The following is a 26,127-nucleotide window of genomic DNA, read 5'->3' as shown; positions in this document are numbered from 1 at the left end:
CCACTCCGCCAATTTGCATGTGGGTGTAATATGGTTCGATTGCATTCCATTCCATTACGGTTTCTTTGATGAGATTACTTGATAAGATCACTTTAGGCTTTGGATTGGACTACATCAGTGAGGTGTGACTCATCCCCCTCCAAGTGTCTTATATAAACCCAAGAGGCACAGGAAGAGACAGACGCAGGAGAAGGAAGCTGCCATGTAGGAGAGAGGTTTCATCCACAGCTGAGCTGCAAAGCTCCCACAATGCTCAGAGGGCGGAGGCCCAGAGAGAGAGGAGGCCCCTTAAGAGGCCAGCTCTATGTCAGGTTTGCCTACAGCTGCATAAGGCAGAGACCTTGGCAAGGACCAGTAGCCATCTTGCTTTGCCATGAGGTAGCTGACATTGATGACAAAGAACCTCTTATGGTGGCCTGATTTGGACTTCTCACAGCCTTGGAACTGTTAGCTATTCCCCAAATAAATCCCTTTAAAAAAGCCAACCCATTTCTGGTACTTTGCATGAGCAGTCCTTTGGCAAACTGAAGTAGCGGTATAGAGGAATCTTGTATTACACGCATGATTTTTCGATAAACCCACAATATCTCTAATAAAGAATAAAAGATAAAAAACAGAACTGAATATAAATGTTGAAATGCTATGTCATTTTCCTAATTTGCAGTCTATTTAATTGATTGTTTTCATTCTATTTGCTTGTTTTGTTAGCTGTTTGTATTTGCCTCTTGTTTCTTTCATGATACTGTTCATCAAACTAAAATAGCTAGATGTAAAGGCTATTTTATGCAGCCACTGAGCAAATATGATCTGCTTTAGCCATCAGTGTACCTGATGGTAGATAAATAAGAAATTACCTCTTAAAAGGTAGTTCATTGAAGGGCATGCAAGGTATTTGGCTATGAGGAAAAAAAAAAAGGGCCTATTTCTCATTAGTCCCCTGTGTAGCCAGTGATTTCTGAAAAGCTTTTTCTCTGCCACTATCACACCCTTTATTTTGGAACTTATGCCCTTTGTTCCCATTCCCAATTTCTTCCAGATCTATCTTTTACCATTAGTACATAGAGTTTACCTCAATTATAATCTGAACATTTATTTTAATAATTATCCATATGACTGCCATCTTTATGAGAACATAATAAATATCTACTTGGGATCATGGAAATGTTAATAAAAGGTGGCATACCTCATCAAATATGACATATCTAATCCTTTTCACCCACTTTTGGTAATGCGGTGATAGCAAGAGTATTTCCAAACACTGAGGCACTGTGACCAGTATCTGTAAAAAAAAATATAGGAACCCATTGACTTGACATTTTTAATGAAATTTAGCTTTGATTTTTAAACTTTAATTTAAAAATTTAGTTGGCACAGTATGTTATTATAGCAGTTCTATTTTCAAAGAACAATTTCATTTATGTAAAAGTGAAATGAATTTGTGTAGCAGATCTCTGTGTGTGTTACAATTGTTAAATTCAAAAGGAACTAAACCTATTCTACTTAAAATATTCTGCCACACGGTAAATAGAGAACATCAAATCATCACAATACAAAACGGTCACTGTCATAGGAAGCTGCTTCTTCATGTTGAAATGTCAGAAAATCATCTACTTTGTACAGTAAATATAACTTTTTGAAATTTAATCAAATTATTAAATAAAAATACATAAATAATTTTTCAAATATAAATATATATTTATCATGGTAGTTTGAATTTATCATCACATTATAACCTTGAAGTACTAAACCGAGTACCAGAGAATGTATTATTATTCATTACATGTGTATGTGTGTGACATACCTGACAATTCATGGTGTCATGACGGTAATCTCTTGTAAAAACTCCACACACCACTAATCCTTTCGGCAGTGTTTTCGTAAATAAATTGTGGACAGTTCCCACCACTTGATTAACAAGAGCCTTAAGTCATAAAACAAAGAATAATCATTGACAGCACTGCCAAAATTGTCTAAAATAGACAAGTGTTTGAAACAATTTACATGCAAAAAATATGCACTAATTTGATATAACTTTCTTAATAAAAGAAATATTTGTACTAAATGTTTCCAACTAGTTCCATTTGAAGATTTTTCTTAATGTATATAAATTGCACAGAGCTGACTGACTTGACAGCTAGAAGAAAATACAAACAAACTTGCTATGCTGTATCAATGTAGGTTAAAATTAGATGGTGTTTTGATTACCATAAAATAATCTTTACTTTTAAAAAATCGAATTGACTAAGCAACGTGCATGCCATTTAACTTCCCTGAGCCCCAAGCTCCTCATCTGTTAACTGAAAGGATTGGACCATAAGGCAGAGATGGTCCCTCCCAACACCAGTCTTCTGAACCTCTTCTCTTCTCAGTGCATCTTGAAGACCAGTCATTGACTATTCTCCTAAGAAAAATACGTGGCAGGAATACCTTGAATTCTTTCCTAGATGAAGAGAGACATTTTGATTTAGCCCTAATCCACTGGACTTCATTTTACACAGGTTTCCGTAAAGGAAGAAACCTATTGCCAGAGTTATTTCACAGAGTATTTATCCATCAACAGAGCTGGCAAAACTGAGACCTACTTCTTCCCCTCTCTGCCTCTCATGAACTCGTGCATACACTTAAGCCATGTAACCCCGGGCACAGATTTCAGATGCTTTCTTTCAGCAAGATTCTCAAAAGCATTAAGTCCTGTCTTTTAATAAGTTTGGTACCTAAATTTCTAAAGAGATTTAAACAATAGAATAAATAATTTTGAATGGTACCACTTATTGATCATTGTATACATTTCTAAAGAGATTTAAACAATAGAATAAATAATTTTGAATGGTACCACTTATTGATCATTGTATACAGCCAAATAATATAGTAGAAGCTTTACTTACATCATTTCATGTAGGACTAGGATAATAGCATGAAGTAAGCACTATTACCTTCTTAGTGCAACTGGAACCTGTACACTTTGTTGCCTCCTGTGATTAAGAGCACAGGATCACAGCTGAGAAAAAGTACTATAAGAAACATAGTGTACCTTTGTTGGAGAAACATATACAACTACTCCTTCATTGCTCTCTCTCAGGATTTTCTCCATGCAGTAGTAAGAAGCGTGTGTTTTTCCTGATGAAGTTGGAGCAACAATCACAGCAGACTCATTATTGTCTACAACATCAAGAAGTTCCCTCTAAACAAGAAAAACACACACATACACACACTTCATCTTTACAAAACTACTTACCAAATTTTAATTTAACTTCAACTAAAGCGAAGGCTAATTAGTATTCTCAGTTCCTTCTGAGAAGTACTAGTGTTCAAAATGCTACTAACTTATTGGAATCCCCAAGTTCTGTCATTTGCATTTAACTCAATTCACATCCCAAATTCTCTTACAAAATTGCTCACTTAAACCTGCTTAAAAATACTCTAGTAAAATAGACATCCTAAAATGCCCTGTGGTCTACTTTCTGAATTGGGGAACCTCAGGCTGAATTCAGAGAATCTGCTATTCTTTGTCTTTCCTTTTTTCTGTTCCTATATTAAGGGTCAGTGAATGATTAAGGGGTAGAAAGCACAGTTTAAAATACATATACATATATATAATAGGCCCTATATTTATAACGTATTATGGTATACTAGAATGACTCAGTTATTTAACATTTGTATAAATATTAAAGCACCACTACTTAAAAAAAAAACAGTAAATGTTTGCCCAATATATATATATGGTGCTATATTTTAGATGTGAACTTACTTGGATATATATGACAATTTAATAGTGTAATATTTAAGAGCAGTCTCTAACTGGAGTTAGAGTGCCTAGTTTTGCATCTAGGCTCCACCATTCACCACGACTACTGTTTTTTTTCCTTTCAACTGACTCCTTGCTGTGTTCCTTTATCTGTTAGTTCAAGGCACAGTTTACTTTCATTGACATGACATTGCATTCTATAATGATTTAAATAGTCAAAATTGGTTTCACACAATAAGGTCCCAGCCAACTGCTTCCATCGAGTTTCTTGGCTTTTCCAGGCCACAGATCTTTAAGAGAAATACCTGCCATGTGTCTGGTATAAAATGAAGCACCCTGGGATCTGGATCACTTCTTTCTTCTCGAAATAAGTAAGGCCCCATGTGTGTTAATTGAAACCGAGCTGCTCCCATGTGAACTGAATATTCAGAAATATCCTTCTCAGTACCTGATTCCTTCACCTAAAAAAAAGTATTATATATATTAGATTATCAGGCTATTTTATAATATTTAGTGTGTTCATGGAAAATTTACTATCAATCATATTGTTGCTTACTTTGTTTCATCAGGATCATTATTTTCGTGCTTCTTTCAATATCTTACAAGTCTTAAAACTGTATAACTCCATTTCAGAGTAAACAAAGAAAGGGTGATATTTTTATTCCAGTAAACGTATTAACTACTCTGATACAGTTGTATCATCACTATAATATTAACATAAAATGCTGTTTTACATGGCAGTACCGTTTTCCATAAGAATACATTTAAAATACAATATTAAATTAGGTTTCTAACTGAAAATTGGTGTAATTTTTGATAATGGTTAACTATGAGCAACCCCCTGAATAAAAAATTGTGTATCAATTAAGGAACTCATATTCATCTTAAAAGGGTGTCTTTGGTAAAGGAAATATTCTTATATGGATCTAAATAATTAATGTGTATTATTTTACAAATAAAATTATTTAAATTAAATAATTCTACCCAATGGGTAAACTCTTACCACTTAGAAACCCACCATCACAAGAAAATCACTTATTTGTCAGAACTTCCATTCTTGATTATGATAATCTTAAAAACACTGGGAAATGTAAATATGTATAATTTGAATTTTTGATAATCAAATGGAAAACATGTTTTGAAACATTGTGGCTTAAAGCAGGAAAAACTTCCATTTTAAAACTGCCAAAATATATATATTTTTAACTACCAGTTTTTTTCTACTTACTTTCTTGTTTAAGGAGAAAGATAAAAAGCTGTAACAGAAATGTTGGTCATGCAATGATAAAGCAAATATCCTATTTCAGATGTGGAGCATTTGGAAACAGTTGGAAACTAGATTTCTGTCCATTATCATCATTATCATCAATAAGTTTTGGATTTTGTTTCGTTCTGCTCTGTTTTTTCATAGTTGTCTCCCAGTTTTTGGGGTCCCTCAAATGAGTGTGGATTCATAATTCTGTCTGTGAGAAGTAAGCTATAAAGCCTTACAATATGAGATAGAGAGAGATTGGCCAAAGAAAGAGGTGTCTAGTACACACAACGGTTGTGTTGAGACTATGAGTTCATCTCACACAGTGTGTCAAAATATTTTTTGTATTGTAATTAGTTTCTGTATCCTCAAGGATTCAAGAGACTTGTTAAACACGGCCATCAAATTTTAGTTACAACCCTCGGAGAATCAAGATACAGGGCTATTTCCATGCTTGATGCGAAATATTATAAAGGAGAGCTAAAGCCACCTGGGAAATCTAGTATCAAGCTCTCCAGAGGGAAATAAAGAATTGCCGAAGAGTGGCTCAGAATCATCCGGAGGCCACGAGAGGAAGACACAGCTAGGGAGAAATTGCTGACCATGTTAGCTTTCGTCAGGAATGGGCAGCCTAGCAAAAGACTGGATCTCCATGGTAAGTCAATGTGGAGATTCAGGAAAGTTACAAAGAAGGACTAGTTCAAGGAGGAAGTGGAAGGCTTCTTAAGCTTCCCGCCTCTAGTCAGTCATCTTGAGTTGGTGCCCCCTTCTTAGCCCTTCTGTGCGTTTATAACAAAAATCATCCCCACCTGTCTAAGACCAAGCATTAGCACCAGTGCAGCTATCCTGTTTCTAAATGTACTATCTTTATGGCTTTCGATTTATTACTTGGTAAGATATATTTTGACCAAAAAAAAATGTTTTCAATCAGATGTGAGATTTTCCTAGACAAAAACTAAGTGAAGTTGATTCCATCTCTTTGAGGATTAATTCTTTCCAGAAGTCTTCAGAAATAGGCAATATATAAAAATTACATTTACAGCAATGCTAAGCCATGCTAAGATCTGAGAGAATAAATGTCAAACAGAAGACACTTTGGTGCAAAACCCTGAGGTAAAAAGAAGTTGCGTTCACACATCAGAGTGCTTAGAAATGGGAATGCAAAAGGAACCCAGATACATAGAGCCTTCTGGTCTTAATAGAGCATTTATCCTGAGCGAGATGAGAAGCTCCTGATATGAGTAAAACATTTATTCTAGACACATACACATCCATAAATAATATTATATTTGTACTTATACAAGATAATAAATGGTCAACCATATGCTAACTTAAACTAATTTGTATATTTAATCTAAATACATTCCATAAAATATTTCACACACACCGATGAATGTCATAATTTTTATAGCATTTACCTGAGGACATAATGAGTCTGCCAAATTGTTAAATCCAATATATTTTAGATATTTGGCTATTTTTTGTCGATGCACATTTTGTAAGAGTTCTGAATATTTTTCATGAATTATGTGAATCCTTTTCATCATCTGGATTACAATGCTTATATCTTTGGACTCTGCGTCTGTTGAAGTAAAACAATTGCGTGCATAACTGAAGTAAAGCAAGATATTTACAACAAAATCCCCAAAACTGATTTAATTTTATCACAGGAAAAAAAAAGTTTGTTTATGTGAACCACTCACAATAATGAAAGAATTCATAACCACCAATATTTCATAACAGCTCAGAGTGTGGGCACTTGAGTTAGAGTAGGGCAGCCAGATTTAGCAAATAAAAGTGCAGGATGATGCAGAGTGGGTATAGCTCAGGGGTTGAGTGCCTGCTTTGCATGTATGAGGTTCTGGGTTCAATCTCTGATACCTCCTAAAAAAAATGCAGGTTGACTGATTTGGGACAAATATTAAATGTAACATACTTAGATTTTAAAAGTCTTCCATTGTTTATCTAAAATTTAAATTTAATTTGCTTCTGCCGTATTTAGAAATATGGAAAGTTATCTGTCCAAGTCTCTTTTTAAATTCGTATAACAGGGCAACAATTGGTCTCACCTCATATGGTTATTATAAGGATTAAACAAAATGGTACACATAAAATGGTACAATAACGATAATAGTTATTATTAATCATAAGAATTAATGTGAAGTCTGGAATGAATTGAGATTCTTTAAAAAGATGGCCATTCCTTATTTATTCACTTAATATGGATGTTCCTCTGACTCCAATTAAAGGATGAATATCTTTCCATCTTCCTTCCAATCAAAAATGTTCATTCTCTGGCTCTTAACCATAACACTGAGCTTCTTTCCAAAATTACCAATTATTTAATTTGTGCATATACTGTGAATTAGAGTGGGATATTAAAATACTGCTTTCTCACTGATATTTGGGCACATAATTTATTCTCCTGGAACCTCTATGTTTTTATGTATAAAGGAAATAGAAGCACCTCAAAGGACTGAGATAATTGAATGAGGCTACAAGTATATATCTACAATATACATATAAATAAATTAGAATGTAGCAATTGGTCATTAATTGTTCATTGCTATTGTGCTTAGTTGTGGGTATTTTATTACTTTTACAGTTACTTGACCATGTGCTTAAGTCCCTTGAGAGACACTTAGGAGCAAGATTCAGGCTTTTCTGTTCAGAATTCTCACTGGCACTTAACATAGACCTTAGCTCACAGCTGGATCTGAAGAACTGTTTGCTGAATTGAATTTTGAATGGAATCTATCCACCACCTAACACACACAACTTTAACGTTATTACTGGATCAAACAAAAGGAAATCATCTTAGGAATCAGAAAGAGTTCCTGAAGTCAGGTCATAACAAAAGAACCAAAATATGTGGCCAATCACAATTCTTTTGCTCTATCCTTACCAGTCTTTATTTCAACAAATTTCAAAAATTAATCTATTTATATACCTGGTTTTTTACAGTGTTCCATCCATAGTTTAAAAATGGCACCCAATCCTGCCATTTCTGCAGTAAATTTTACAGATTTGACAGGGCATATTTGAAGAAAATCTTCTAGTCGTTTTATCCCAAAATTAGGATTTTCTTTAATTCCCCTCTCAATTGCTAGGGACAAGTTTTTCCATCTTTCTTCCTCCTTTTTTTCTAATTTAGCTAGTTGTCTTTTCTGATTTTCTTCAATAAATTTCTCTGCCTTCTTCTTCTAAAAATAAAGTAGAGAAAATTATAAAAGTAAATGTTTCTGAGATAGTACATTTGATATTACATTAGTTTAGCGTCTGAGGTAATGAAATAGCACATCAAATAAGACCTAAGGGATTGCAAATAATTAAATGTAAGCATCCACTCTTTATACAAGCACAATAATTTGTCATTGCCTTTCTCTGGCTCCTCACTTATTATTTCCTCTCATCCTTTACTGCAGAAGCCAGTGTCCTGGCCGTCCAAGTCTGAGGATTAAGCCAAAGTCATTTCAAATTAATGCCCAATTTATATAAATATATTTTTAAAGATCATAGTAACAGTAGTGTAATCACAAAAGCTGCCCTGGAGTGTTGTCCACTGCCTAGAATAACAAATACCACTTTTGCCCAGTGAGTTCCAGAAGAATTCTATTAAGACTGGGTGGACTACAGTGTATGGAATTATAAATACTGGCAAAATCAGATCTAATATTGTAAGATCTTTATTATTCCATAAAATAGTGAATGTTGCCATATTCAGTTGTTGTTGTTTTCTTTTTTTCACTTTATTTTCTAAACCACACTTTAGGTTACAGAAAAGTCACATAGAAAATATTAGGAAATCTTATACACCGCACTCCCCCGCCACACACACACATCCTCCCCTACAATGATATCCTAAATGAGTATGGTACATTTGTAATAATAAATGAACAGATATCGAAACATGGTCAGTGGTTTATATCATGGTTTACCTTTTGCACTGTATACTTTTTTCCACACTAATCCATATTTTATTCCTCCATCCTGAGGACCCTGGGATGGCAATGTCCACTCCATCTCTAAATAGAGAGGGGGGCTTAGATCCCACATGGCTGATGGATGGAATTTTCCTACTTGCAGTTGCAGACTCTCTCGGTTCCCTGGTGTGGTGGTTGACCATCCTGACCTCTCTGTTAGCTGACCTGGGTTAAGTCCAAGGAACCAGAGAGTAGGTGTTGCCACTCTGCTGAGGCTCGGGGCCCAGCTGACAGTCCAGAGATTCAAGTCTCCTGAGCATACACCAACCCCAGTGCCACCCACAGGTTCAGTAAAAGTGACAAAAGAAGCCAGCTTAGAGAGGTCACATCTGTGTCCAACTCCATCACACTCAGGAGCACAATTCCAAAGTAGGGCCCACGGGCAAGGCACTGAACTCTGGAGTCACCTGTCATGACCATAAGACCTGGGTGTCTCCATAGCCCTCAGGAGCACCACTACCTGGGGTTGTATCTACTTTGACTGTCTCTGAGATCCTGCTGAGACGTGCGTAAGTGCAACCCCTCTGATGACCTCCCGACTCATTTTTAAGTCTCTTAGCTATATAAGCTCATTTGTCTTTACCACTTCCCCCTTTTATTCAAGGTCTCTTTCTAGTTTCAGGGTGAAGGAAAGTTGAAAAAAAAAAGAATGTTCGAAGCCTGGACAAGAAGTTTTTGACAGAGATTGACTATACCAAATATGGCTTGGTAGTTAACCCTTGCCATGCCGTATTTGGTTTAGCCAATCTCTGTCAAAAAATTCTTGTCCAAATTTAGAGTACGTCTTTTTTTTTTTTTTAGCTTTCATTCACCCTCCACCATCTCAGTATGGAAAAATTGGGCTATCTCAAGAATTCCTGAGCACCAATTAAATGGCATTAGAACCTCATGGAAGTAGTAACAGCTCAGCCATACCATCTGTAGAAAGTATCTCCAAAGATGTGACTTTTAGGGATAACATCCAAAAATATAAACTTCCTTAAGCACAAATATGGAGAACAAAGACTACACAAATATTTTTCAATGTATGTGGCAAAAAAAAAATTATGCTTTTAATGTCAAATGCTATTAACAATCAATAAGCAAGAGGAAAATGTCACAGCAAATAATAGATAAAAGATATGAAAGAGAAATTCAGAGGACAAGAACACAAATGGACTCTAAATGTTGAAAAGATTCTCATATTACTGGTGATCAAAGAAATTGAGATTAAAACCTGTTGTTGGTAAGAATGCAAAAAACAAAACAAAACAAGACACTGGTGAGACCAGTCATTATAACTAAGCGATGAAAGTCAGATTCCAGAGTAAATCCTTACTTTGTCACTCAGTGACTATGCCTCTTAAGCATGCTGTTTTACACTTAAGCTCAATTAATAACATAGATTATCATTGGTATTAATACAATACAAATTGTATTACAAAGTCTTAAATGAGACTATATCAATAGATGTATATACATAAACCCTAAAACCTTTTATACTTTTAAATCCAGCAATCACTTTTCTAAGTATAAAAGACAGTGGAAAGATTTTGACAAAATGATGTTTATTGCAGCACAATTATTATACTGAAATAATGGCAACAAAGTAAATATTCAACAATAAAGGGGAAAATTATAGAATATTATGAAATTAAAGGGAAAATATATAACTAATTCATTTAAAAGAAAGGGTCTCCAAAATAGATTGTTTAGAGAGAAAAAAAGGTAATAAAACTGTATCTATGTTTGGTTTGTGTGCATGTGCGTCTATTTAAATATTTGGAAAGTTATTCACCAAAAAGTTAATAGAGGCAACTTGGGAGGGATTTGAAACTTTAATGATTTTTCACTTTTTAAAATACTTTTTTAGATAACCTTAAGTTTTTTCATGTTTGACCTTTATAACCTTTTTCAAATGTTTTTTAAAATTTGGGAAACAATGTGCTATTATGGAAGTATATTTAATGACCCAAAAAGAAATCTATTATATATTAGTAGGTGGGGAAAATAGCTTAAAATATAGTCATTTAAAAAACTATATGAATAAAAGTGACTGAAAGGATGTACACCAAAATATTAATAGTGGTTACCTGCAAGGTGTGAGATCATGGATTTTATTCTTTTCTTTTCTCCTTCTCCCTTTTATTTTCTTGCCTATTTTTCTATATTCCAACAAGGAAATATTAAACAAATAATACCATGGCCATCTTACGGAAGATTATACTTTCAGAAATTGGGTTTCAAAGGTTTTTAACATTATAAAAGAAAACGGCACTAAAAGGAATGCACCAATACACCAATGGTGCTTAACTTTATGCAAAGGTCCTATTAGGATTTTTTTCCTTCATTATACTTTTCTTCATTGTACAAGTATTCTAAAAGGAGAATGAATTGTTTTATCACTTGAAATTCATCACTAGAGTTTAGAATATACTTGATCTCCTATTCATTATTTTTTAAAAGGATTTTTTTTCTTCTCTAATAAGAAATGAGAATGCCAGTGTTTGCAGTCTTGTATATTGTGAAAGGTCTCACATGGAAAGAGTAGAACCTCAGGCACACATATCTTTGAGCCCTTCTAGATCAGGAATATACCTGGAATTTGCTTTTCTTCGACACAGAAGAATTTGCTGGAGGTGGCAGAGCTCTGTCTCTTACAATGCTTACTGATCTCTTACTTCCTATCATAGATTTTCCAATGACATGATAAAAGTGATGTAATTTCTGTATATTCCTTCTTTCTTTGGCATCTTTACACTTAGCTGTAGAAAATAAATTAGTAATTAAATTAGTAAAATATGCCAACATTATTACTTATAAATAAGAATTCCATTCTTAGAACATTCATGATAAAGGCCTTGACGATCTTAAAAACTCACATTAATCTAATTACAGAAATGTCGGAGATTGAGATATAGAAATACAAAGTAAACATATTTGAGCCATATTTAAATATCATAGGAGGACTTAAATCAATGTCTGTATTTGCATGTTCACTTTTATTATACGCATACTAACCATATGGGTACAACCCATAGAATAAGCCAGTGATGAGCTATGCCCTGCTTTCCTTTCACTGCATCAGAACCACAAAAGGAAACACCACTGCTTTGGCATTGTCGATGGCAGCAGGCATGGGGTCAAGAACAAAGCACACGAGAACTCTGCACCAGAATCCAGCCTGGGAGCAGAGTCTCCCAGAACCCTCCCAAAATTAGGTCAGAAGCACTTGACGATGGCAACTTGGTCAAATTCCTAGTCATGTCATGAAACGGACTCTGGAAACAAGTTATTACCAATCTGCAGACTATTCCTAGTCGGAAGCAGTACTGGACACAACTCAGAGGAAGGTATCACTGCTAAGACAAAGGGTTCAACTTGAGCTTCTGCAATTTATCTATTGACCCAACAGTTTCATGCCTATACCGTGTCCTTAAAAATGAAACCAAAGTCTGACTAGGTCCTGTTCACTCTTTCTGATAGTAATTTCCCTAACTACTTTTTGGACCATTCCTGGGAAGGGTTTGAATGTTTCCCAATTCAGCAATAGGAAAGAAAATGCCTGAAGCTGGAAATACAATTCAGGGTGCCCAAAGCACCAAATGACCAGTCCAGCACTGAATGTACTGAAATAGCTACAGCTAGATCCTTCACTGTGCCACAGGCTCACCCACCAGGACCTCGTCTCTCCAACCAGCACAAATCTCTGGAGCCAAAGTACAGCTAAGTGCAAACTTCCTGTAAAGTAAGGATTGACCACACAAGTAGGGCCAGCCACCACAACTTGCTCTGAAGCTAGTGGGTCCCAACTCTGATAATGATTGGAAGCAAAGCTTCTGCTCCCTGCCACTGTGCCCCCAAAGACCAAACTTCATTAGCCTGGTTTCCTTGTATCTTAACTGAGCCCTTCCCATACTTTCCTTTCTTTGTGCTATTGCCAAATGATGGTTCTAAAATGTAAACCTTGGCCACGTGCTTTAAACATTTCAGTATCTTCCCATTGATTTATTATTCAAAATCCTCACTGAGGCCTCAGAAGCTTGCATACCCACACTCATCTCACATCCCTCTCTGTACTCCAGGCTCTCTTGCCTCTTCCCGTCACAGTCCTCATTTCAGGCTAGATGTCCCCCTACTGGTCGCTACAATTACCACACCACATCACCTTCACTCACCTAACTCTCCTTATGCTTCAAGTTTGGGCTTAAAATTCCTTAACCCCTCCAGGAGACTCTCTTCACAGATTTTGCTCCTGGTTGCAGGCAGCACTCATCATGAGTTTAAATAAGTAGCTCTGTAAAGTTTTAACAGCTGCTTTCTCTGCTCTATGAGCAGTAAGGGAAAGGGAATATGTGCTTCATGTTGCTTGCTGTTTTCCCAGAGCTCTGCACACTGCTGGGTACATAGAAGGTCTCAATTAATAGGATGATGCAGAATAAGGCATCAAATACCTGCAACATCAACCTGGCTACCACTTCCATGCCATAATGAATCCTAACGGTGTGTAACGGTTTTCAGTATTTCCTATACCAATTTTCCTGTACCAGTTTGAAATCCAAGAAGGTGATGAAATTAAAAGATATATTAGACCATAATCTCTCACTACCAAAATAACAATTTGATTATTTAAGTATGTGAGATTTATTTTGCTTGATAAGTATAATCATTAAGCATTATTTTATAGAAAGTCAATATAGATAATAAGTTGAACAATAACAACAAATGATTATCAGAAGCATTGGGCCCTATAAGATTATAAAATAGGAATTTTTAATCAAGAAAAGAGCATAAAGCTAAAGGAACTTTAATGATAACATGTAATTTGTTGTAGCAATCTAGGCAAAATAAAGACTAAAGATCCTGTCTGGACAAAATGGGTACTTCCCCCCACCAGATTAATTGGAATCCCATTTTTCATACTATAGAAACTAACTTTTCCCCATCCTCTTCTGAAAGGAGTTAGAAATTTGCAAGTTGGCAGAAAGGGGAGATTCTAAATTAGACTTCATTGAAACTTTCTCAGTTAAGTCATTTATTTTCTTATATATATATAATTATTTAATAAATGATGTTGAAAATATTTACTAAATATAAGTTACATTTACCATCACTGTTACACTTAGTTCGTTCAAAATCATCACTGAGAGGTCTAGAAGAATGCCAGTGTGTGAGTTCATCAAATTCTCTCTTCTTAGAAAAAAATGCAACATCAGGGTCATCACTGGGAACAAAAAAAAAGAATACATCATGCAATATATGTGATTCTTTTTAGTTTCTACTCTAAACCATGAAATTATTTAAAGGACCTCTGCCCTTCATGTTTATAACTATAAATGCACAAAACTTGGTTTTTATAACAATGCATCTCATGAAGAAATGGTCAAAATAGGCAAGAATATCTGCAGCACTGTCATCTCTTTCAAGATAAAAGTTCACATTAAGAATTTATTTGTATGTGGTATTGAATTAAGTACCAAGTAACAACTGAGTGCACATGACCTCAACTATGTAGGATGAGATTTCTGAGACTGAGAAACCCTTCTGAATAGCTTGTTTGCTTGTGTGTGTGTGAAATACTTCAAGTTTATAAAAAAATACTAGAGAATAATGTGACACCCATGAAACCACTAGTTATTGGTTACAGAAATATTCATTGGGTACCTGCCGTATGCTACATACTCTTCTAGATGCTGAGGATACATAAATGAACAAAACAGACAAAAAGAACTGTCTTTGTGGATTTCACATATTTACAGAGGATTACAGATAACATACAGAGGTAAAGATAAGATACACAGTATGTCAGATGGTGAAAAGCATGATGAAGAAAAACAAAGCAGAGAAACAGGCTAGAGAGTGCTGGGAGGAAGAGGGGGTGCAGTTTTAAATGGGATAGTCATGGAAGGCCGTGCTGAGAAAATAGTCACACGATGGGTTAAAGGATATCTGAGTAAGAACATTGTGAGCAAATAAAAGAGCAAGTGGTAGGAAAGCGACTAGTGTGTTCAATAACTGGCAAGGATGCCTGCATGGGTTAGAACAAACAAATGGGGTGGAAAGTAGGAAATGAAGCCAAAGAGGAAATTAGAATGGGTAGGAGGGCAGAAAGCATGCAGAGGGCAAGGTCACACTGTAGACGAATTTTCAAAGACAAACAAGTTTGCCTGACAGACTGGATGTGGTATGAGGGATAAAAGGAGAAAAAAGGATGATTCCACAAATTATGGTCTGAGAAACTAGAAGAAAAAAAGAGGATATAGGTAAGGGACACTGGGAGAAGATCAGGAGTTTGGCATGGAATCTGAGATGCCCTTAAGACTCTCTTTCTTTTTTTATTTTTTTTTTCTCTGCCCCTCCATCTCCTTCCCCCCTCACCCTTCTGTTTTGCTGTCTGTGACCATTCGCTGTGTGATCTTCTCTATCTATTTCTCTTTTTTGTCTTCTCATTTTTCTCCTCTAAGATTCACTGGGATTTGATCCTGGGGACCTCTGATGTGGAGAGAGGTTCCCTGTCACTTGCACCACCTCAGTTCCTAGTTTCTGTTGTACCTCGCCTTGACTCTCCCCTTCATCTCTCTTTTGTTCCATCATCATCTTGCTGCATAACTCACTTGCACGGGCACTGGCTCATCGTGCGGGCACTTGAGCAGACACTTGGCTCATTGCATGGGCACTGGCTTGCCATACAGGCACAGTTTTCTTTTTTACCAGGAGGCCCCAGGGATTGAACCTGGGTCCTCCCATATGGTAGGCAGAAGCCCAATCACTTGAGCCACATCCACTTCCCTATAAGACTTTCAATTAGAGTTAGGAGCACAGAGGAGTGGTTCTAGATACAATTTTTGGAATTTAAAGCAAAAAAATATATATATATTTATATAGCCAGAGATATAAACATGAGATCTGTTAACAAAAGGTTGATATTTAAAGTCATCAATTGGTTGATGAAGGGAATAACCAGGCACATTATAAAATGTTAATGATTTCCCAGACTTGCTTCAGATCTTACTTATTTTAAAGAAATAAAGCATTGCAGACACATTTGAAGTCTCTTGGATATCTGTTACTGCAAAAACATAAATGACATCATGACAAATATATCATTCCCCCAATGTGTTTTGTTGCATTAACAATTTGTTTTTGAGATTCATACATGTCAATAAAACTATATTTATATATAAATATATACACTGCTCATTTTTTTATTGTTGTAGAACATTGCACTGTACAAATCTCCCACAACTTCTCTCCAGTTGAATTGCAGGTGGTAGGGACATCTTGACCTTCACCAGGGTTTACCAACTTACAGGCGCACCAGCACTGTATGAGCGTTTCCATTGCCTCACATCTTTGGCATTTCCTTGGCATCACATATTCCTTTAAATCTTACCAAAATGAAGAGTGTCGAATAATGTCTAATTGTGGTTTTAATTTTCATGTCTTTGATTAAGAGTGAAGTTAAACATCTTTTCACAATGTCTTTTGATAAATCCCACATCTTATTTTCTCTTAATTAACTGCTTCTATTCTTTACCTCTTTTTCAACTGTTTCTTTCATCTTGTTCTTATGATTTGTAGGAATTCTTCATACTGAATTCTTTATACTAATCCTTTGTTAGCTTTATGCATGTTAAATATCTTCTAATCCTTTTGGTGCTTTCTTTTTTAATTTTAATGTCAAATGGATAAATTTTTCTTATTGGCTTAAGGGTTTGTGTTACTTAAGTGCTCATTCTCTTCTTTGGAATCATAAATACATTTTCTTTTATTTTCTTTTACAAGTATGCCACATGTTTTTAACATTTGGATTTTTATCCACTTAGAATTTATTTTGTTCTATGGTGTAATGTAGAGATAAACATTCCTTTTTTTAAAATATGGATATTTTAAAAGTAAATACCATTGCAAAATGATTTGTTACTTTCGCAGTGATTTGTTTTGTCATCTCCACCATATGTGCCATTAATAGGATAACCTTTGCTGCCCTCCTACTGCCTTAAGCACGAGTGAAGGTGGGGCCCACAGAGTATCTTGCTCCTGGTAAGTGTGCCCCAGTTGCCGACATTGCCTTAGGAAGATAGATTAGAGGCATTAGAGTTCTCCTTGTGATACCACCAGTGCCCATGCCTTCCCTACAGTACATTCCAGAACTCTTTTCTCATTACCATTAACTGCCTAAAAGAGTAATCCCAAGAATGAAGGATAATATTTGGACTACCAAAATAGCCCTAAGAACGAGTTCCATCAGGCCAAAAATTCTTGTTTATCTCTTCAGACTTTAGAGTTCTAAAGTCTCCATATGAGTCAACTTCTAAGACCCCATTACACCCTTTCACTATGTCTTCTGAAACTCACGGACCCTCATCAGCAATTCCCTTATAGCCCAAATTCCCCTTTAAGTATTCCCTTCATCAACTTTCTGTATCACCAGACTCTCCCTTGAGGACCTTGTCTTCTTCTTTTGCTTCCTCCTCAGTTGATGACTAATTTTTCCTTTAAGTACTCCCATACTATTGGACCTGGAGGCAATTTGTACCCTCCTTGCTCCTCCTTACAGCTTCGTGCTTCTACTCCACTGAAGCATGTCTCCAGGATAAGACTGTTAGGTTTAACAAACAAAATTATAGGAGGCCCAGGTAAATTTGAATTTTAGATAAAGAATGGATACGTTTTAGTTTAAGAAGCCTCCTGCAGCCTTACTTCACTGTCAATTGCAACAACTCTTCCTTGTTGTAGTCATCCTCCTTGTCACTATCTTTCTTTCACTGAGATCATGAACAGAGCTTACTGTCTTTCCCCTTACTACTCCTTTTCACATCATTCTTAAGGATTTCACAATGCACAGAGATAATTCATCTCACACCTGCCCTTTAATTTTCTGTACTTTGGCTACCATCATACTTCAGCCATCCACTCTCTTAATTATACTGTAAATTGTGTCACACCAATTAGAGAGGAAAAGATAAAGGAGACACATAAACATGTGAGGAGTGTAGTAAAGGGGTTTAAAGAGGATATGTAAATATTTTAAAAATTAATCAAATAGGAATAAATTAAAATTCACTAAAATCCTCATGAAAATAGATCTTCCACCTAGAACTTTAGTTATTGTACTTTAAAATATGCAACAATAAATCCAGTCCACTAAACTCAGTTATATATAGATATAAATATATAAATACCACAAACAGGCAAAGTTTTTCTATAAATACCTGCTTACAAAAGGTAGTTCTTCCAAAATATCTCCAGCAAAATCTTCTATAATCTCAGATTTCAGAGGAATGAGCCCTACTTTGTGAATTTCTTGATTTGATCCTTGGTAGAATTCAGAAATATAATTAATATTTAAACACCAAATCTAATCATAGCTTACCATCATGATACAAGTGTTTCCGAAACAAATTAAACATTTTAATTATGTATTACAAAATAAATATCAATAGAATTGTTGCAAATCAGGATGTTTAAATCAAATTTATATTCCATACATTGTCACAAATGTAAAATCTGTATTTGAGAAAACTGAAGTCGAATTTCATTTCAATTTATGTTAAAGGCTTTTGAGAAATAGAGTCAAGAAGTCCCTATGTAATCAGAAAAAGACAAGTGTTTATTTTGATCCACAGAGAGAAATAGGCCAATTTTTCTATAGACCAAAGCAAAGGAAATAAATTATAACATTAACAAAATTTTTCCAAATTTAAACTTAATCATCAGTATTAATAAAATACATTCATACATTTCCACATGATTCAATGGTTGAGACTCAAAAGGATCTTTATATATTTTATCTAAGACAAATGCTAATTTTCCACAAATAACCAGACCTAATGTTAATCACAACACACAGAGATCTACCTAAATTCAAGCTGGTCTCTTCATATGAGCTTTAGCAGATGGAGTAAAGATGTTACAAGATGTCACACATTCTGACTATGGAAGCAGACAGATTTGGGTTCAAATCCCTTCTGTACCACAAACTATGTGATTTCAGAAGAGATTGATAATACAATGAATAGGGCTGTTTTGAAAATCAAATAGGAAAATCCATGTGATGGGCAAAGCACAACACCTGTCAGAACAGGTGTTCAATCAATGTCAGCTCCCTTTCTCATGTGCTCACTTAAAATGAAACAAACATCAATAATAAAACAGTAAGAAAACAAAAGGGGCCATGTGGATGTGGGCACATTATCCTAATGAGCAGGACTAACCCCTCAAAAGGCAAAATTTAGAAAGACCAGATTTGTTTTCTAAACCGATTGTTTTGCCAATCTATTTTGGTCCTGACTGACATCAACTCTTAAAAAAATTATCAGCACCTCTAGGTGATGTTTTGTTTGGTGTAAGAAATAGTCTAGAAGTTCTCCGCACAGGCATGTGTCCTCCAAAATCACAACCCTCTGATAATGACAAGACTGTATTCCACAACTTCTGATATCCCGTCATCAAAGTGTTGCCCAATTCCAAGTTTAGCCCTTTGAAAGAGAAAAATATATTCAAATTAATCATTGACATCTGAGTGATAGCCATCATTTTTCATGTCTTAAGTGTTATTTCTCAAGTTTATGTCTGAAAGTTTCTCATCACGGATGCTTAAAACAAGACCAATGAAGTTCTGGCACATCTTCATATTGTAAACAATATTATGATAAAGTAAAAGTATCTTTGAACTTAGTTATCGGTGTTGCTACATTTTTCTATCATTAAGAAAACAAAAACAGATGGGCCAATACTAGGTCAGCCTTTGGTTCAAATATGGTAGACTGAAGGAGTCAGAGGATCAAAAGCTAGGGGTTCTGGAAGTTATGCTGGGGGAAGTGCAGCAGTGAAAAGCATTGCTGGGCATGGCTCCAGCACTGTGCATCTTCTTTCTTCAGGCAATACTCCACCCTGACACTCCTTTTCAGTTTCCATAGGAACAACATCTTGTCCAAAAAGACAGCAGCAAAGCTATATTGCCTTCATATCTGATATATGATAAAAGCAATACATGGTAATTCTTAGCATATTGTTCACGGGTGTATCTTCTATAGTTTCCTTCCACTTTCCTCCTCCTCGCTTCACTAAAGAGCTGATAAATTGCCACATAGTCTTGGGGGAAAAAAAATAAGTCTTACAAAGTCCCCCAGTAGAACTTCACGCATCTTGAGAAAACGCAGAATTTCCATAGAAAACATAAGCAAAGAAAGTTTCCTATACAATTGTAATTAATTGATTAATGGCTGTTTCCATTTGCTAAAAGCTGCAGAGAGCAATATACCAGAAATAGGTTGGCTTATATAATGGGAAATTATTAGGTTAAAAGCTTACAGTTCTGAGGCCCTGAAAGTCTCCAAATCAAGGCATCAGCAAGAGATGCTGTTTCACCAAGTTGCAGCTGTGGGAGATGAAGCACATGGTGGCAGCATCTAAGATGCTTTCTCGCCAAGCTCAGCCATGGGTGATCAGGCACATGGCAGGGCATAATGGCAGCTCTGGTAGTCTCTGCCTTCTTTTGAAGGCTTACTTTCTCTCCAAGCTCAGCTATGAGCCATCAGGCATACGGCTTATCTCTTCCTTCTCTTCCAGATATAGTCTCTTTCAGCCTATCTTGGCCGCATCTTTCCGTGTCACTGTGTTCCACTGATTCCAGTCTCTGGCCTTGAGGATCTCTCTCTCACCTCACAGGGTTTCTCTGTCTCTGCTGCTCTTTTCCTCTCTGTGGCTTTTTAGTCCTGTTTATAAAGATCTCTGGTAACAGGATTAAAACCCATCCTGGGTCCTGCAATCTAACCAAAGGCCCTTAACTGCAGGGATCCAATTAAAAGTTTCCATCTACAATGGGTTTACAGGCACAGGAATAGGTTCCCATTAAGAACAGGATTTTCTGGGGTCCACAAAAGACTCAAACCAGCACATGGGCCATTGCTTTTATTTAACAAATATACTTCCCCCACATGCACCAAAAAGTGAATTAAGTATTTTACTGTATAAATACTTAAAATATACCTTTACAGTATTCAATTTCATAATAATAAGCAATATTTTTCCACAAAATATTATCAGTTAAGTCAGGCAGGCTGCTGAAATTCACATTCCAATTATTATTAGCGTTGAATTGTTTTAGGATAAAAAAGTCACAGTTCTTCATCTGGATGAAAATAATAGAAAAGGAGATTTAGGGATACATTCTAAAGATATAAAATCTTCCCAAAATATTAATGATTTATTTGAGTTTTCCTCAACAGACTGTATGCCTTATATTAAGGAATAAACAACTACTATAAATGTCAAGTACATAATATTACTGTTCCTGCCATTAACAAAATATATGAACAAATGCCCCTGATTTACCTTCTCTGTGTTTCAGTTCCTTCAACTGTAAAATGATATGCTTACTCTATGGCCTCTAAGTAACCTTCATCTCTAAAATGAAATGATTCTTTGAACTCATTGTGATCATGAGCTCAATAAATATTCCTTCACCAATTCAAAACATTAAATGAATACCTAATAGTGAGTATTTAGCTGCAATTGCTACAGAGTTTCAATTAAAGTTACTTATGGCAATATTGCATAAATTAGCACCTAAATAAAACAAGGTCACATAGCAGAAGGGATTTCTTACATATACAATGGAAATGTCATGTTCATGCATAATGTCATGGTGCAGACAGTGCCTCAGTAATGAAATCAGCAGTGCAGTTTCACAGCCACGTAAGTACCCTTTAATTTGTGTATTATATGGATTTTTCAATACTTTATAATGACATTGCTTTATTTTTATGTAATTTACTATACACTTACTCCATATTCTTCTAAGGCAAAAGTTAATAATTCTACTCTGAGCAGGCTTAAATTTCATAAAAGTTATTCTATAATATTCTCTTTAATTAAAGGTTGGTCCAGAATCCAGTTGTTTGTTTTTGTTGTTGTTGTTGATTTTGAGCTATAGTGTTGAATCTAAATTTTAGATTGCAATGGTCTATACATAAATATCAAACTAGAAGTACTGTGCAAAGTATGGAAACTAAGATTTTTTAAAATTGCACAGTAGTTGACAAGTGATATTTGCATTCCTTTATTCTCTGTTTCAATTAACAATAATGTGTAAACATGTAACTGATGTAATTAATTTATTGATTACTTTCATATGTATATACCCATAGCAGAGATTGTTGTTTTATCAAAGAAATTGCAAGATTGTTTGGAATGCTTCAGCATATGTATCATTTATTGTGTAGTTGAAGTACTTTTTAGTGTTGAGTTCTTTTATATTTAACCTGACAATTTTTCCTAGAAACATATATTGTTCGCTTGTAGTCATTTTTAAGATCAATACATTTAAATGCAAGACTGGTAAAAGCAAATATTATGTCTTCTATCTTTTACCTTTTAAAATGATCATGAATTTCTATCCAGTTCACCTACCATTCTTATAAACGGTGAAACTGTTCTGTCCCATATGTAAGAAATGATTCTACTCTTAGTTCTCTGAAAGAGGGGTAAATATTCAAGGAAAATCACACTAAGGCAGTACATTCTGCAGAGGTCTACTGCTTCATTCAGTGTTGGTGCTTCCTTTAAGTTCTGGAAAAACATAAATTCAAAAAGTACCGATCTGCACATTGGCAACATAAAAACCCAGATATATAGTAACAATATCTTAAAATACCCTACCCATAATTTTTCCATGATAGATTAATTTCCTTTTAAAATGATTTTATTTTTAAGAAAAAAATTAATAAGCATGTTACTTATCTTTCTAAACAGTACAACTAGTTATTTTCCTAGGCATGAAAACTTTTCATAATAGAATCCCAGCTTTTACTGTACCTAAAGCACTCATTATGTAAAATGGTGGGAGACGGGCACCTGTCTGGAGGTATACCCAGCATCCATTTATTTACAGTATCAAGAGCAGCAATGCAAGGAGGGTGGTAAAGCTTCTTATTGCCATGCGTGTTTCTATGTGGGAAACCAGGGCTGATCAGTGCATATGATAGTTCCACCAAGGCAGTGTGGCCTAGCAGGAAAAGAAAGACTTGGGTTTGCATCTTAGCACTGCCACCAATTAGTTGTTTGACTCCTATTAATCTACAAAGTAGAATGCAAGAATACATAATCAGCAGAGTTACTATAAAGATGAATGATGTGTATAACATACCCAGCACTGGCACATAAGAAAGGATCAATGAAAATCAGATGCTATAATTAATAGTAACACCACTGTCAGTATTGGTATGATTAACAGAATACATAGGTTCCAAGCAAGAGATTAGATGGCTATTTTTCCAGTTTCATTCTGACCACAGCCTCAATCATGGACATCACTCCCTATCAGTGTTTATGAAGGTTAAATCTTCTCTGGGATGTTACAACCTATGCCTTGCCCACAAAAGTCTCAGCAGCAGTGATGATCAGCCAAGAACAAGAATGAAATAACAATTATTTGTCCTATGGTAGAAGAAGAAAGAGAATACATAGGGAAAGATACGACCATAAGAAAGAGAAAATCAAACTGGGAAGATATATAGAAACTTGAACACCATTGACCAACTTGGTCAAATTAATATTTGTAGAACAATGTCCTAGCCAATAGCAGAATAAATATTCTTTTCAAGTGTATGTACCAAGATTTAGCATGTCCTGGGCCATAAAACTAGTCTCAATAAGTTTCAAAGGATTCAGTTGATTCAAAATGTGCTGTCTGTCCATAATGAAGTTAAATTAGAAATCCACAACAAAGATCTCTGGAAAAACCCTAAATATTTGAAATTAATTAACATATTTCTAGGTAACTAATGGGTTAAAGGAAAGAAAATTCCAAATCACTATTTCAAATGCCATTCATATCTCCAGATCTGTCCTTGTTGCTCACCTTCAGTTCCACACACACAACTACCTTCACAAGACACCCTTGGACATCTCACAGAAGATCTAGAACTTAATCATCTTTGCAGTAACCTAGACACCCCAAACCACCCTTCTTCCCATATCCCAATGTCAGTGAATGACACTGCCACTCACTGAGCTGTCCCAACTTAAAACCTAAAATCTAGGTACCATAATTGTGAGACTGGTGAAGCTTATTTGAAAAGCATATGTCATAGAGTCAAAATGCTTCCATTTGATTCAAAACTGCCACTTACAAGACTTGTAACATGTACAGTTCACTCAACTTTTTATAGCGGTATTTCCTCTGTAAAATGGGGATATTAATAATGTCAAACTGATTAAATTGTTGTGAGGATTAAATCAGTTAACACATGTAAATTGCAAAGAACGGTGTCTAGCATGTCACACTAAATAAATATTATCTAGCACAGTTAGGTCAAGTTCCTTTTGCTCATAATTCTGCATCCAATCAATCAACAACCCCTGCACATTTGACCTCTATAATATCTGTTAATCCATCTTTTCCTCCCTGTTACAACAGTGGCAGATCAAGTTTCATCTCAGGATCTTCTCTTGTCCCAGTGATCTAGCCTACATAAAAACCTCTCCGTATTTCTTCAAAATATTTTAGGATTAATGTCATAGCTCTTAATTAACTCACAAAGCAGTTTAGTCCACAAAACCCCCCAGAATCTCCTTTGCTACCTCTCCAGCCTTATCTTTCATCATTCTCAACCAATAGCACAGAACTTTGTTTGTCCTGAAATATTTGCAGATCTGCAAATTACACCAAAAGTCTCTCTCTTCCCATAAGTCTTCCCCAATCACCTTTCTTACTCATAAGTCCTCTCTTTGTACTAATATAGTTAACTCTATTACAACCTTTATCTCAACATTAATATTGATGTTGTTGTCTTTCCCGCTAAGCAAAAATTCCTGAAGAGCAAGTGGTGTATCTAATTCAATGTGCGTACCTAATGCATAGTATTGGGGCTGTTTTACCTCAATCACTAAAAAGCTGTTTGTCAAAGAAAAGAAATAAACTATCAGCTTCTAAGAAAATGGCATTCCTAAAGCCCCTTCTTTAAAACTCATGTAATTCTGATAGGAAATGTCTGTTTCTGGGACTCTTTGTTTGGTGCCGCTGTTTTCTAATATAAATTCCTCTGGGGAAAATATTTATTCTCTACTCTTCCAGTTTCCTGAAAAAAGAAATTAATTTCCAATTCACTCACTAAGAGGGAGAAATGCTGGAGCAACAAACAGTTCAAGATTCTCTCACAGGCCACGACCTTTCCCATCACTCACTTCTTTCGGGTGAGGGGGAGTGACTTAGGATTGGTGCGTTGGGCTGGATGAGACATTCATAAAATTGATGAGTCTGGGAGAAAGAACTGTCTCTGTTAGTTCCTTCAGGGCTGTCTCCCTTTCAGCCCAAGCCTTTCCTCAGGATGTGTGTATCCTCAACAGCAGGAAAGAGGAAGCTTGCAGTTGGTCAGAGTTGTCTATGATGGGCCTAGTGATTATCTGCCACAGAGGTGAAGAGCAAACAAGACATTTTGGCTATAGATCAAACTGCATGGCCTCCTTTCAGCTTCATAAATGATATTTTTAATTCCATCTGTCTGACCCCTAAATCTTATTTTTCATTTGATTCCAAATTTGGCTAGCAAGATGGGAATTATTCATTGGAACTGACAAACCTCAATGATTACCAATTTTCACAATGCAAATGCATACAGCTGATACCCTTATGATATATATGACCTAGAAGTGAAAATGGTAATCATAATTTTTAGTTAAATCTATATAATCAAAAACTTATATATAAAAAAAGCAGTTTCTTGCTATTCAAAATCTATTGGATTGACTCTTGAGTATGAAGTGTCCAGAACTATTTGTGAAAGTTGCCTTGAAATTTTTTTCAGAATTTCTTGTGGATTTTCAAAGAAGAATAAATAATATTCACCTTATTATCAACTATCTAGTTCCAAAATTTTTAAGAGATTTATGTGATGTCTCAAGCATACAATACTGTATAGAGATACTATAATTAATCCTTATACACTTACTGCCATTTTTATCAAATCTTAACGTTTTCCATACTTACATCATATCCTTTTTACAGGAAGTAAAAATTAGGCAAACCTTGCCTATAGTGCTAGTCCCAAATATAACCTAAAATTTGTAATATCTAACTAAAAAAAAAAAGTAGACATTGAGTTATTTACATCATTCTTAGAGTTAAAACTATTTTATAATCAAAGTATAAATATACACCACTG

At 35.3% G+C, this 26,127-nt stretch overlaps 1 protein-coding gene across 1 annotated transcript in view; it reads right to left on the bottom strand.

Moving 5' to 3' along the window:
- The window catches only part of LOC101426665 (probable ATP-dependent RNA helicase DDX60), a 94,755-nt gene that overhangs the window by 46,061 nt on the left and 22,567 nt on the right, over positions 1–26,127 (bottom strand). The window contains exons 6-14 of the mRNA XM_071208622.1: positions 24,097–24,146; positions 14,068–14,183; positions 11,558–11,724; positions 7,948–8,200; positions 6,416–6,579; positions 4,051–4,200; positions 3,032–3,181; positions 1,802–1,921; positions 1,184–1,279 (exon numbers count right to left, since the gene is read on the bottom strand). Of these exons, the coding sequence (XP_071064723.1) occupies positions 1,184–1,279; positions 1,802–1,921; positions 3,032–3,181; positions 4,051–4,200; positions 6,416–6,579; positions 7,948–8,200; positions 11,558–11,724; positions 14,068–14,183; positions 24,097–24,146 (1,266 nt within the window). The remainder of the gene's footprint in view (positions 1–1,183; positions 1,280–1,801; positions 1,922–3,031; positions 3,182–4,050; positions 4,201–6,415; positions 6,580–7,947; positions 8,201–11,557; positions 11,725–14,067; positions 14,184–24,096; positions 24,147–26,127) is intronic.

Source organism: Dasypus novemcinctus, chromosome 1 (assembly GCF_030445035.2).
Source record: "Dasypus novemcinctus isolate mDasNov1 chromosome 1, mDasNov1.1.hap2, whole genome shotgun sequence".
NCBI classification, from domain to species: Eukaryota; Metazoa; Chordata; class Mammalia; order Cingulata; family Dasypodidae; genus Dasypus; species Dasypus novemcinctus.
The sequence above is the reverse complement of the archived record's forward strand: the minus strand, read 5'-3'. Positions and strand labels throughout refer to the sequence as shown.